This window comes from Onychostruthus taczanowskii, unplaced genomic scaffold (assembly GCF_017590055.1).
Source record: "Onychostruthus taczanowskii isolate IOZ18803 unplaced genomic scaffold, ASM1759005v1 scaffold82, whole genome shotgun sequence".
NCBI classification, from domain to species: domain Eukaryota; kingdom Metazoa; phylum Chordata; class Aves; order Passeriformes; family Passeridae; genus Onychostruthus; species Onychostruthus taczanowskii.
The window spans coordinates 4,197,296-4,212,900 of record NW_024506112.1 but is presented as its reverse complement, the minus strand read 5'-3'; the positions used below and the strand labels follow the sequence as shown (position 1 = coordinate 4,212,900).

Sequence of the window (15,605 nt, the reverse complement as noted above, 5' to 3'; positions counted from 1 at the left end):
TGTCCTTTAGTTTAGTTTGGTAAAGGATACAGATGCACATGTATGCACGTACATCTTACCTTCATGAGACCTCTGAGCAGGACCAAAACATGTCTGCTGTTAAACTTAGTAGGCAGACAACGATCACCCTTTAATATTACCTTTTGTGCTCCACTTGCCCACCCCTAATTGCTTCAGTTAATTGGTGCTAGGATAAAAGCTTTAGTGGCAAATGTTAAAAAAAACAAAGCTGTTTCACAGACAGGGAGGAGCCTTTTCAGAAGCTGAGTATCACCTAATGGGTACCTAAATCTGAGTTTAATTCTGAGTTTAGCTCTATTTTGCAGTTCCACTATAATGCATTCATATTTAATATTGTGGTGACAGGGCTGTATACCCAGATCCTAGTACAACTCCTTCATTTTTCTACCTTAGTACAAATTATAAATAATGATTCTTTGGGGAACCGAAAATTTCCTGAGGAACCACAAGGGATATTTTCAAAATATGGCTCTGTAGTAATTACAACAAGTCCTCTTCTTATACAGAAATCAAAAATAAAGAAAACACATAAAAACCTTTGTGAGTGGCTGAAGAGCTGATTTATTCTCTTATCACCTACAGGACTGAGTCCTCATATATTCATATTATGGTCATTAGCATTCCACAACTGGATCTATTCCCTCACTCAGCAGCAAATCAATTGTTTTCACATCTGCTTGTAGCTCATATTTCCCCAAAGGAGTTCAGTGATCATATTGTTTTTCCATTTTCCAATGTGCTGTCTGACCTTTTTCCTCAAGGCCTTGCACAATTCACTTTAGTCAATCACTTCTTATTGATTGTTAGCACCTTGCTCATTCCCTGTCTTTGTTTTAATGAATATAGGAGCATTTTTTTTAGTAATCTTGTTTTTAATATGTCCTGTCATCTACTCACTGTTCTTTCCTCCCTTGTTGCTTTAGATTTCTCATTTAGATTTACACTTCTGTTCAACTTTCATTCCAGTTCAAGCTAAAATTCCACCTTCTTTCAGCGTATCCTTTCTTTTGTACAATGCCTGTATCTACAAAACAAACTTCAGCAAGCCACTATCCACTTCAGACCTCACCTAAAGCACCATTCTTTTGGGAATTTATAGGGTTCTGGAAAAAACCCTTTATTGGTTTATAATTTCTCCTGACACTTCTGTTGTGTGTGTTTCATTCAATTTAGCACTGCATACACTTGCTTCACAATTTCTCCAAAGTCAAACCCTGTCTGTTTACTTCTGAAGATCCACCCACATTCTGGAGGGCACAAACACTGGCTAATTTGCAGCTGCCATCTTATCTTTCTTGGCTTTGACTGACACAGTGAATCTCAGAAATTCCAATCGTTCCAATTCTTGGGCTACTTTTCCCTCCAAAGCTCTGCAGTGGTATCAGGTAACTGTTCCTGTTGCATCACTACCGAAGGAATGTTGCCACGCACTTTCTTACACTTGTCTGGGAGTCAGCCATAACCTCACATACTGGGATGCCATTACAGGGAATCCCTCATTCCTAACTGGCTCTTTCACTCATCACAATGGATATCCCTTTGGTCCTCTTAGCAATAACTACACATCGTTAACCAGCAAAGGCTGCAATCAGTGCTTTCAGGATGACTTCCAAAAGCTCACCGAGATCGGCTGTTCAGGGAACTTCTGCAAAGATTTCAAGCAAAACTTTTGCTTTTAATGCATGACTTTCTTTGCTGGAAAGTCCCCAAATCACTTTATTTCAATATCAACTATTCAGGTGACAGTAAACTTGGACTTAAAGCTGCCCTTGAAGCAGCGATAAGAAAACAGAAGTAGCTTGGAGGACCATCTCCTCAGTCCTTTCTTTTCTTGGGACTCTGTTTTCTCTAACCATTCCCTATTTTACTGTCTCATTTTTTGGACATAACAGTGATGAATGAGAGAAATAGTGGGGTCAACTTATTTGGCACCTGGATGATAAGCCAGAAAGCCTTCTTCATACCAAGACAATTCTTCAGTGCACTGAGCCACGGCACATTCAAAACAGGACCAAAACAAACATCCATAGAAACCTTGACAATGGGTCTCTAGGGATAAACCAGAGCAGCTTTACAGCAGCTTTCTGCTTCTGAGATCACACCATTACACCCAAGATGCCAATAGACTCACAGAGTGACCCTTAGCAGAATATGGAAGGGGATTGAGTAGGAAAGAGAGCCACTAACCTCCAAGTCCAGCAGCACAAAACTGCTATGCCAGGAGTTCTGGAATAACTTACTCATCCCTTTCCATTGGTAAGCATGCTGGTGCTATTAAACCAATTTGCATCAGTGTCAACCCAGAAATAAAGTTCTCCGAGTAAGAACTGAGGACAGGAAACATGATATGTAGCTCTTTACTAAAAGCAAGTTAAGATTTTGCCAATCTGTAATTCCTACTAAAACTCTTTATAAACTTTCACAGCTACAAATAAACCAAAATGGCAAATGTCAACAGGGGCTGAAGCTGTGATGCAGATCTTCTCCTAGCCACTCACTGGCTGTCAGTGAATGATGCTGCAAATGAGATGTGAGTAGGACTGATGTAAATGAAATTTTAAATCAGCTCTTTCTTAGAAGCAAAATTCCTCATCCTGGGAAAAGGAAATGAAAGCTCTCCATGTCTTTTTTTTCTACACTGAAATCACAGTAAAAAAAACCCAACCATGTTGTATCTCCTCCCCTTTTCACACCTCACTAGATTGTGTGAGTATTGATGTGGGGGTGGATGTCTGAGAACAAGACATGTTCCCCTACACAACTGTATGCTATGGTAGGGATGGTTATTGCCTTTTGTGTCTAACAAGGGAATTCATTCTTCTAAAAGAACAAATTTAATTTTCAGAAAAATTTTCAGGCTTTATTCTCTGAAATGCAAGAGGAATTCAACTCACCATCTGCAAGAACTGCTTCATAGGTGTAAGACACAGAATCTCCAGGATTTTCATCCCATGGTTTATCTAGGAAAAAATAAGAAAGAAGAAAGATAACATCACGCTGATTTCCACTTTTTTTTAAAGATTAAAACCTATATGTATTTTGAATGTGAGATAAAGCTATTTAGAGCTGTTTTTCTGCAGACAGAAAGAAGAAATCTTAGAAAAAATCCAAGGGCTACTATAGAGGAACAAGTGAGAGATCTTTAGATGCAACTGTATTTATCCTTTTTCAGTAAGCGTCTCTATGACTGAATTTTTTTCAATTGACCAGAGCTGGTGAGAAATGTGTTCTTGAGGAAGACATTTCCCTGGAAGTCAATTCAGCAAACAATGGGAGAGGAGTTGGGAGTAAGGAAAGAATAGACTCATGGGCAGTAAAGCAAGAAACTGAAATGGATACAGACATTTCAGTTTGGAAGACAAGACAGCACTCTGTTTGATAATACAATAGATCTGGTTACAAACAGCATCACAGAATCATAGAGTGATTTGGGTTCGAAAGGACCTTGAGGAACATTTAGCTCCAACCCATTAGCCATGAGCAGAGACACCTTCCAAAAGATCAGACTGCTCAAACCTCATCCAACCTGGCCTCAAACACTTCCAGGGATGGTGCACCTACAGGTTCTCTGAGCAGTCCATTCCAGCGCCTCACCATCCTCATTGTAAGGAGCTTCTTCCCTACATCAAACTTAAGCCTACCTTCCTCCAGTCCAAAGCCATTCCCCCTTATCCCATCCCCAAAACCTTCTAGGCTGTGGGCTGGACAATGCCAGCTCTTTCAGCCTGTCTGCAGGAGGGGTGCTACAGTACTCTGAGCATCTTCATGGCCTCCTCTGGACTTGCTCAAGCTGGTCTATGTTGTTCATATGTTGGGAGCTTCCAGAGCTGGATGCAGCACTGCAGGTGGGGTCTCACCAGAGTAGAGGGGCAGAATCCCCTCCCTTACCCAGCTTGCCCATGCTGCAGCCCAGGATGCAATAGGCCGTAATGCACATATTGATCTTCTCATCAACCACCACCTCTAAGTCCTCAGGGCTGAATTCAATCCATTCTCCACCCAGACTGTGTTTGTGCTTGGGTTTGCCCTGACATGTGCAGGACCTTGCACTTGGCCTTCTGGCCTTCACAAGGTTTGTGTGGGCACACTTCTCGAGCCTGTCAAGGTCCCTCCAAATGGCATCCCTTCCCTCCAGAGTGTCAACTGCACCACACAGCTTGGTGTCAGCAGCAAACGTGCTAAGGGTGTACTCAATGCCACGACAAAAGATGTTAAACAGCACCCAACACAATCACTGAATAGGTCTGCTTGGAAGGGACCATTGCATCTCATCTGGTCCAAATGCCCCTGCTCAAGCAGGATCATCCTGAAACACACGGCAGAGGACTGCATTCAGACACCACTTGAAGAAGATAGAACAACTTCTCTACACAGGTGACTGAACACTGGAAAAGATAGCCAGAGAGGTTGTGGAGTCTCCCTCACTGGAAATCTTTCTCACATTTAAGTGGAACATCAGTTTCTGCTTGCTGTTTCTTGTCCTATTGCTTGGCATCACTGAGTCTGCCTCCATCCCCTTGACACTCTCCCTTCAGATACTGATAGACATTGATGACTTTTTTTTAAAGTCCCTTCTCCCTGCCTCTTCTCAAGGCCAGCTCTGTCAGCCTGTGCCCTGCAAGATCCTGTATGGTAGCTTCTGGGATCCCCGGACAGAGGAGGAAAATGATAAATCCAACTCCATGTTCTTAGAAGGCTAATTTATTTTATGATGTTATATAATATTAAAGAAATGCTATACTAAACTATACTAAAAGAATAGAGAAAGGATACAGACAGAAGGCTTAACAAGAATGATAATGAAAACGCCTGACTCTTCTCCAGAGTTTGACACAGCTGGACAGTGATTGGCCATTAAGTTAAAACAATTCATATTAAACCAATCAAACAATGACCAGTTGGTAAACAATCTCCAAACCACATCCTAAAGCAGCAAAAACAGGAGAAGCAATCAGATAATTGTTTTCATTCCTCCCTGATGCTTCTCAGCTTCCCAGGAGAAAAAATCCCAGCAAAAAGATTTTTCAAAAAACATGACAGCGACAATACATGTATTGACATTTTCAGGATGAAGCTCTGGACTCAGCCTTTTCAGGGACCTACCAAGAACAAAATATGATTTTGTTTTTTCTATTGTGAACTTAAATAGGTGTTATACTGCAATTTTTTTTCAGGGATAAGTGACAATTTCTTTAGTCTGGACTGCAAAACACCCCTTATTTTATCCCATTTCCAAGAAGATGGCACTAATCTAACAGAAGTAGCATTATGGTGAAATTACAAATACCAATTTTGCTATAACAACAGTTGTGTGCAAAAAGATATACAAGGGGTACCCTTACAGAGGTCTTCTCTAGATGCCTTGCAATGATAATTTTTCAGTAATTCTGACTGGTAACCACAGTGCAAGACTCAATAATACATTACATGAAGTACATATAAGACTACAGAGTCACACAGCCATTTTGCACCATTACCTGCAAATACACTTGCTGGGAATCTTAAATTATTTGTCAGCTTGAAAAAGTATTTAATTGCAGTTGTGTGACTCTAACTGATGACTGGGCCATAAACAATACAAATTTGGTTGATATCCATTTCAAACCTTGGAAGAGCAGACTAAAAATGATAAAGCCATTAATTTATTTTTAAAATAAAAAATTATAAACTAAATAAACAAATGAAATTGCAGTATGTCTAGTACATGCTGTTGCAATAATGCTTATGTTCCAGTCATCTGATGTCTATTATTAACTAATATTTTAATGAGTTTGTCCTAAATGCTGCTAAAAAAATTCTAAAAAGACACACTAAAAAACTTTAAGATATCAGTGCACTTACTTTTCTGGGTGTAAGAACTTTTCATCCAATTATTGGCAAAAATAAGAGGAAAAAACATCACATACATGACACTTCAGAATCCAAGGGTACAGGTTACCATGACTAGCTACATAGATTAGAACATGAGCTGATAAGAAACCTAAAAAACCTCACAAATAAATCCTAACAAGTAAAGTCTTCCCTGAATTTTGCAGAAAAAAAGAGAATAAATAGGAAAAACAGTCAAACAGTTAAAGTGACAGGTGATGACAGTCACAACATCTTATCCAGGGTTGCCACCTCCAGACAATCAGTTGAGTCTCTCTTCTGCTTTGTAATAGCCAGGATCTCATGTCAGATGAAAGAAGTTAGTGACACAAACCAGGTTTTTGTTGGCAGCCATTACCAACCCCCATCACTGCACTGGCATCCCTTCTGAGTGGAAAGGGGAAGCACAGCATCTCAGGAAGATGCAATACTCTGGTAATCTTAGCAGTCCCCACAGAGAAGTTCAAAGACTCATTTTTGGAATGGAAATGAGAGCGTGCTGCAGCACACACCAACTAATAAAATGTCCCTTCTGCTCTTGTGCTTATGATACAGTCACACAGATTATTTTCATTTCAATAAAAATTTAATTGACATTTGAAGTGGTCTGCAATAAGCAGATCACATCACTGTCTTAAAACCCCAGTAGTATGCACTGCCTGAATGTAAATGCTTTGGGGAAGGAGTAAACAGAGGCACAACCATGTAGTCTCATTTACTGAAACCTTTTCTAGCACTGAACAAGGCCAGAACCACCCACCTACTCCTCTCTATTTACTCAGTCTTGCATGTTCAGGGGAGAAATCTTCACAACCAAGACTGAGGTCACACACATACACACACAGTATTTAGTATTCACAAACAAACAAGACCAAAAATTCTAATAATTTTCTTCTTCAACTTTGGGGCTTTTTAGGACATGAGCTGAATTTTCTCATAGACTCTAAGTCAGTGTCAAAATTTATGTGAAGCACTTGCCCACTGAAGCCAATGGTAAAGTTCCCACTTAAATCAGGAGTTTAGCTCATTAGCACAAGGCTTCCTCCCAGCCTAAGGAAATCCACTGGCATTCATTACTTGTATTAGAATATCAATGTGAAGAGGATTTTACAGGAGAACAAGCAAAGCAGTGGAGTCAAAATGTGAAACATTACTTCAGTATTCAATGTCATACGAAATCACAAAATTGATGCCACCGCACTAGAAAAGAAATAGGAAACAGATACCATAAAAGTTATGATAAAAATATAATTATTTCTTCCTCTTTTCTGTGGTCTGCACAATGGAAATTAGCCCCTCGCTATCTGAAGTGCTCTGAAGATCTGCTTGAGTGAATCCCTATTTTAACTCCCAGCATGCTTTCTCCACATTTACTTATTAGAGAAAAACACCCTATGCTAGTATCTCATTTGTCCACATCTATACCATACTACTAGTTGCAAAATATTAAAACTGCCTGCAGATACATGGAATACCTTTTAGGTAAACAATCAGAAATTAATGGCATATTGCTGACTCAGGTAAAAGTTACAAATTTGTTCTGAGAATCTTTCCTGCTGTCAAAGACTCTAGGTACCATTTTCTAGTTGGGTTATGTTACTTTATGTACTGCTCAATTTTTAATAAAATAGCAGATAATTAATGGATACATATCGATTTGATGTGCTGTTCTCAACTATCAAATTTTGCAGAAGTAAATTCTCTTCATATTTTGGCATTAAAAGAAAAAAAAAGGGATATCAGTGCTTGGGGAAAAAATCTGGAAGTGGAAGCGATAAGAGTTGCTTTTGTGGTGCTTTAAAAAATGAAACCTAATAAAACCACAAACAGACTAATGGATACTTATGACTCCTGAGTTGTACCAAGAAGTCCCACCAAAGTCTAATAAAAGTGTCAGCACACTTTGGAAACGGTGTCACAGAAAATTATTTGCTTTAGATAAGACCTGTTCTCTTTTTTGCACCATTAATACTGAGGACAGCTACAGGAGAAATTGAGGACATTTAAGGATCTAAGTTAACTACCTACAGATGCAAATATCTATCTACAGATCCTTTAGATAAACACATGCTTGCCTGAATTTGAAGTCTTCCAGACTAAACAGAAAAACCCCAGCTATATTTAGTACCCCAGGATACTGAATTAATAGATAGAAAATATGTCAATTTCATCTAAAAAAAGGGTACATAGTTCAGCAGACCAAGGACAAAGTAGTAGAAAGACACAGGAGAAAGAAAAGACAGATGCAAGCAAAATATGTTTCCTGATTCTGCTTTCAACGATATGGGGGAAAGTTGATAAAGAAAAGTCAGACTTCTAGAGTCTCACTGGGCCATCTTAGGTGTTAACATAGAAAAAGAAAACTTCTGAGCATTCTCCTTCTTCTCTGGGGGTTATCTTTTTTATGGCAATAGGCACAGGATCTACAAAACATAAAACCAACTCAGAATCTGAATGTGGCATTTTCAAACAGTGAAATATTTTACAAACAAATCCTGCAAAAGGGATCTTTTAACAACAATAAAAATATTTGTGTGCTTCATGCAGAAGATGAATATAATAAAGTCTGTCAGCATCCTGAAAATGCATGTTAGGAAGATCACTCTCCATGTCCTAGTTCTCTCTTTACTCCTCCAAGAACATGTTCAAACGGCATAACAAACCATTCAGATATTGTGTTTGAACCACATTACAAACAAGCTCTCTGCTGAGCGAAAAACCCCCTGCATCTTCTGTTTCATTTAGTTTTACTCAACATTTTAATTAGTTTTCAATTTTGCTTAGTATATTTGGCATATATACTACTTTAAAGCCAGAAGGAAGTTTTAACAGACAAGAAGATGAAACCAGCACTGTCTGGGAGGTGAAATAACTGTAGGGACATATAAAACGAGACTTATTTTGCACTTCTTCCATCTCAGGTTGTAGGGATAGTGCAAAGAGAATAGCACCTCAGAGCGAAGAGACAGCTAAGAACTCACCTTGCTTACGAGCTTTCCTGAGTATGGGGAAATCTGTAGTGGAAGGCTGGTGACTATTAGCACCTATGCTATGCCATTGTTAACATTCTCCAGGACAGTGTTCATCTGTGAGATAACAACCTGATTTAGCATCCATCTTCAGCTGTTCTAACTGCCCAGGGGCCACTCCTCAACCCTGGCATCCATTAGTCCTAGGATCTCAATGGGATTAACAGGATTTAGTTGCAGTGGAAGGCATGTGGTATGGCCATTATAATTAAAGCACGTTATTGAGCTTTCAGACTCAGCTTTTAGAGCGAGAGCTCTTGTCAATACTGAGGAGACAAGAAGCTACAAGTGCTTGGGAGAATAAGTTAAGAGTAATTAACAGTTTAGTGGGGAAAAAAAGGAACTGAAAACCACAAAGAATATACACAAAAGTGTTTTCATTACTATCTCTAAAAGATCAGGAATATAAGGGTCTAGAGATGAGCACTGGAAACAAATGGGATTGAAGACAATGATCCATATGAAGAGAAATGGGAAATCTTGTGGGTCTAGTCCCAATGAAAGGCAATAAAAAAAAATGCTCCAAGGGAAAAATAATCCTTCTCTATACTTAACAACGCATTAGCAAATAATTTCAAATACAAGGGAAAAAACTTCTTTCCCAGATGTGCAGTCTGTCAAAATCCCTGTCACAGGTATCACAAAGGCTAAGAGATTAACAGGATTCTACAGAAGAATATCATATATACAGACACCATTATCTTTAAGAAAAGGTAAATAATGACAAACCATCTTAAATCAACACTCAGATGAAAGCAAATCTCTTACTTGGAACACTTTCACTGTGCAACAGAGAGCAGAGCAGAGGTCTCCTATCAAGCACTGATCTAAGCTGGCCTGGCTGGTGGCCAGGGCACACCAGTACACAAAAAAACAGGGCCAGAGCAGTTCTAAGCTTAAGAGTGTGGAGGAGGGCTTAGCCCACAAGCACCAGGCATCACCACCACTTCCAGTCCCGGATCTGGCTCAGTCCACTGAACTCATCTGATCCCAGCCACACTCTATGCACCCCCAGTACAGATGTACACACTGAGACTGAGGCCTTCAACAACTGTTCATTAATTCAGCTTTCTCCTAATCTCCTAAATTGCTGATTTTGGTCACTGTCAAAGCAAAGATCATTTGAACACCTACTAAACATCTGGCTTTACATTTAAGTCCCAAGGGCACAGATAATAAGTATTCTTGTGAATGCATTGACCTAACCAAATAATTTTCCTGTGTCTTCTAGGAAACTGTTTATTGCTGCAGAAAGGTTTGCAATTTCCTGTGCATGTGTCAACTGATAGTATCTAAGCACAGTTACTTCCCACATATAGACACACACACAGAGTATAGACCCACTGTTTTCATCCCATTAAAAAATGGCCAAGAAGCTTCAGTCTGAAGCTACATATTGGACACAGACAGAAATTGCAAACATTACCTTCTGAAACCAAAACAGATAACCAAATGAGCCCAAATCGTCAAGTCTGAGATATGTAGTGAGGAAAATGTTATTCAATATTGAAGGTAGTTGGGGAGAAGGAGTCTAAAATGTACTTTTGAATGAACTGATCTCATATAGGCAGGCTGTGTATAGACATTCTGGGCAGTTTTAAAGCCCCACAGCATACTTAAGCTTACCTACTTAAGCACAAGGCAGCAGGGACATGCAGCTAGGTTGCTCATTCAGCTGGGGTCTTTCTATCCCCGTGTTCAAAAGAACATTCTTGGTTGTTCACATGTATCCAAAACTAGGTTAAGCTCTGAGCAAAAAACCTGACCATCAGGATGTCTCTCAAGCACAAGCTCCCATTCCAATAAAATGGCACCTTGCATGCAACACAGAGAGAAGCACAATACTCTGCTTGCTGGACAAAATCCTGGCTAAATAGGAAGGGCTGAGGGGATGTAAGAGACCGAAGGATTACAAACAAGCAGTAGTACATTACCTGGTTGAATAATTTCTTTAACAACAGAAACATACTCCTCAGGTTTCTGATCAGTAGAAATCTCTTTGCTGCCTCCAGCTAAGGTCAGTATCTCATAAAGAATCTCTGAATTCTCCACTCCACAAAGCAGAATTACCACATTATCCGGAGGTTTTAGAACTTGTTCCAGAATATAACTTCTCTTTTGATTCAAGCAGTTAAGAAGTCCACATGACAGTATCAGGAGTTTACATTTATAAGAGAGTAAACAGAGTAGCTCCTGGTGCTTGAAAGATGAATTTTCTAGGTTGCAGAGTAAGATGCCTTCTTTGTTCACTATGAGTCCAAAAAGAGATTTTAAATACAGAGCCCACTCTTCTGCTTCTTGTTCATATATCACGAGGAGATCCTTTGTATTTTCTAGAGAGAAGAAAACATTTTAAAAATTTTTCAAGTGTGTTTTAAATATATTTTAAACATCAGAAGACAGATTGTTTTTTCCCAATAAAAACTTAGGGTGCTGAAGAAATTATCTTTAGCAGAAATCAGCTCATAATCTTGAAATTACAATCTCATTATTTCTAAGACCAAGGCAGGAAGATTGTCCACAGAAATACTGGAAAAATAGCTCAGAATATTATGTTTAGAATAACTAATATTTCAGAATAAGTATTGAAACTGCAGTGTAGGAGGCAGAGCACATTCACACATTCTGCTCCTTCCTACAGTCTTGACAAATAGGCCATAGTATTAAAAATGGACCACTTAGTTTTTAATGACAGAAGTAAAGAATATCTATTTGAACACATGAACATGATCTGACTTCATTAGAAAATGAATTGGTATGTTGAAGATATTTTGTCAGCATGGTGTTAGGATAGCAATTTGTGCTCCTTCCTTATTGTCCTTATTCTGAGAAAATTACTTGAGACCTGACAAAAATAAATCTAGAACTGTATTTTTTCAGTTCTTTCCCTTTAAGATGTAAAACATGATGACAACTAATACTCTTCCACAGAGTTACTAGGGTGCCAGTTTGAGACAGAGGCAACAGGCACAAGCTGAAACACAGGAGGCTGCCTCTGAGCATCAGGAAATGCCTTTTTTTAGTGTGAGCACTGGCACAGGCTGCCTGGAAAGGGTGTGGACACTGTCTCCTTGAACTACTCAAAAGATGCCTGGATACAGTCCTGGCTTTGCATGTACAGGAGAGCTCCTGGATGTCCCATCCAACCTCAGTCATTTGATGGTTGTGTGAAACCATCGAAAACTGATTTGATGAGTAACACAATAATAATCTACATCAAGCCAGGGTAGCTTAGTAGCCCCACTGTAGTTCAAAATCACAGCCCCATGGAGCAACAATGTGAGGAATAAATACAGCTTCTGCACTTGACCTTCACTGTGCTTCACGGTGTCTGCCTGGTCAGGGTCAGGCAGCCTGACTGACACTTGCCTGCAGTGCACCACAGCTCCTTTGAGTGCCTCAGTGGCTGCACTGGGAGGATCAGGAGACATGGAAACGGAGAGCATACCCAGAGTTAAAATGTTTCTGGGGCACACAAACCACGTGGGCAGTGGGATGCATTGTCAGAAGCACAGTACAGATGTAGCTAAGGAGAATAAAAAACTTGTCAAGGATTCCACATAAGTCCACTTATAAAAGGAGAAACTTTTTCTACACCTGAACCTGTATCTTCAGTCCTCAATTAACACATAAATTATCTGTATTCCCTTTCTTTTAGAATAAATGATTTCTACACTTTTTTTTCATCCATTCTTTACCCTGGAGATACGTGAAACAAAGTTTACCCAGCAAAAGCTGATTGAAACTTGTAGAATAGGGATTCTACCTTTTAGTCTCTTGAGTTCATTATATGTCTACAAATTGCTTGGAGGACTGTTGCCATCTTGACAAGATTTGTGAATGCTCACCCTTTCACAAAGTTTTGTCACAGGAAATCATAAAGGGCCACGCTCAACATTGTAGCAGATGATGATATTTCAAGTGAACCAACTCTTGCCAGCACACTAAAGCAGGGTAATATTTTTCAGTCTCTATTAACTAAAAGCACTGTAACAGTTCTTTAAAAATATGGATATAAAGACAATAGTTACACCATAAGGAAAATTTAAGAATTCATTCTTTACACTTTGTTTGAATTTACTTGGTTCTAACTTCCAGCCATAATATAATTTCATATTTCTGCAATCCTAAAGGAGCATCTGTTCTTCTGCTCTCAGAAATCTGTCCCCTAAAATCTTCAGATTACCACAAAGTACTCTTAGCCTTGCCTTCACTACAGTTTGTAAACTGGGATTAATACTCTTCCCACTACAATGGGGACATTTTAGAACTCTTCCTTTTTTTTTTCTGCACTTTTGTGAACCCTCCTGCCTTCTCAAAATACTGAGAAAACCAGAACTGCATAGGGATTCCTTCATACAGTGCATGAGAAGAAAAAAATAACCTTGGGTATGCACATGAGCTCATAAACAATGAATTTCACATTCATTCACCCCTGTGCAAATGGAAAGTACAAGGCTTGAGTACTCAAGAAATTCTAAAGATAAAAGTGAGACAGCATGCATTGAAAGGAAAAAGACAACAAAGTAATTCCACTTCAATATGGACTATCTGCACCACTCTGCAGCTTTGATCTTGGCTAAGCAGGAATGAGAAAGGGGTTTTATGATGTTTATTGAAGGCTCAACTGCATTTCTTCTCAACTATATTGATTATTATATATGAGAAAGAAAGCTTTATTTGTATAAGAAAGGGGGAATGAAATATATCTAACACCACACTTGATGGAATAAAGGCTCTGCAGCACACATCTCATAAAGCTCTAATGCAATATGCTTCCCCTATTTAATTTGTCTTTTCTATCTATATACAGAGGGAAGAGCCATGCTGTTGACCAAAGTTTTCATACTGCAGTTTGGTTAAATGTTTATTGAAGCAAGCAGCAAGTGCTATTAAGTTACCTATGGGAAACCAAAAGGGTATGGTTTGAATTATAAGCTTGCATTTTTTTTTCTACATTGATTTGCCTTCTGTATTAAGAGTTAACTTCATTATTAAGCAGGAATGTAAGGCTTGCATCTTACTTGCTTCAAATTGTGTTAAAAGGTGAAATATTGTATTTTGAAATGCTTGGCTGAATTGAAATGCAAAGTCAAAGTTTATGCTACAAATAGCTATGATGTTCTCTATCAAAAATCCACTATGTACTAGTACCTTTTTTCTGTGATAGTGTTTTTGCCTTTTGAGATTCTACTAAGATGCATTTCTGGGCAACTTGAAAATTAAAGCCCACCAAAACTTTGCCTTTAGAACAGTATTATTTTTATCCAAAAGAAAAAAAAATCAAGTCTAGCTTTACTGCAACACTACACAGTACTGAATATACAGTAACAATGCTCAACTTTTCAGCCAGAGTTTTTCCCCTTCATTATTTTCATCTTTTACTGAATAATTCTTTGTATTTACTGCACTTGAAATATAATTCAAGTTGCATATAGGGGAAAAGAACATGTCTTTTATGGCAATAATTATAAGATATAGTAGAGTGGGAAAAAAAGCACAAATATAATACAGAGTTAAAGGAAACCTCAAGAACTCTGCAATGGCCCAAACACACCAGGAAGGCAAAAGAAACTAATTGAATATTGGGGTCTAGTAGCTGGTCTTTAACAGACCTCAATTTATGAATCTTGCAGTCTTATAAAAGATAATTTCTGTGTGCTTAGAAATAATCAAGAAGCACTTGGTAACGCTCATCTTACAGAATGACACTGCACAGGTGTCAACTCATTCCCTATCTTTTTAAAGGCTTTTTAGGTTTGTAGGACTTTGTAAAGCTTTGTAGGTGAAATGCTTAATTTCTAGGTATCTTTGACCTGGATTATACTACAGCTGTTTCCATAATTCAGCACTAACAGATTTTGTTTGACTTTAGTAAGGCTGATTACAATTAGGATAGGGTTTAAAAATTAGCTCTACAGTCCCACTACCTCAAGACATTTTGGTGAAAAAAAGTCAGGTTTGAACTTTTACCCAAGTTTTAATGGAAAGATGGCTCACCATATTTCTCAGGATTGTCCAGAGCCTTTTCTAGTTCGGGTACTGGAGCCTAACGATGGAAGCTGTTCACTCAGCTGCCCATGAACTCCTCTAACCACATACCAAGCCTCCACAGACAGCCCTAACAAAAATGTATTGAAAGTCTGTTTACAATCCTCACCTCAATCCCATGAGCCTTTGATACCTGTGTGAAGAGAACACCCTCTCAACTTGTTCTCCACTCCTATGTTAAGGACAGGATCACCTGATAGACAAAGCATAAAGTTTGTCATTTTTATTTCTTCCTGTCACAGATGTCCTTACTTGGGGCATGGAAGGTTGTTTGATTTTTTTAATATCAATCTTAAAAGGAAAGAAATGTATGAACTCTGTCAGTACACAGTGAACTACTGTCTATCAGAAAAATTTGTTAAAGTAAGTACAGTAGTTAAATATCTCAAAGGAGAAGTGGAAAGGCACTGAAGCTCTTGCTCACTTTCTCATAATATATTGATGAAAAATCTGGGCAACATAAGTGATATGGAATGACATCCATTGCATCTTTAATTCTTTTGTGAATAGCAGACTACACTCTCCAGGATTATCATGAGCATTTTTTTTGTGATAAGAACTCACACAAAAAGAAGCAGTATATTTTTTTCCAGGCACGCAGTACAAGGCTTTACAAGTAGACTGCACTCACCTACT

General features: G+C 38.7%; 1 protein-coding gene across 1 annotated transcript in view; it reads right to left on the bottom strand.

Annotated features, from left to right (window-relative positions):
* BANK1 (B cell scaffold protein with ankyrin repeats 1) overlaps nucleotides 1-15,605 on the bottom strand; it is a 132,725-nt gene that overhangs the window by 103,718 nt on the left and 13,402 nt on the right. Inside the window, exons 2-3 of the mRNA XM_041424495.1 lie at nucleotides 10,853-11,251; nucleotides 2,916-2,981 (exon numbers count right to left, since the gene is read on the bottom strand). Coding sequence (XP_041280429.1) covers nucleotides 2,916-2,981; nucleotides 10,853-11,251 — 465 coding nt within the window. The remainder of the gene's footprint in view (nucleotides 1-2,915; nucleotides 2,982-10,852; nucleotides 11,252-15,605) is intronic.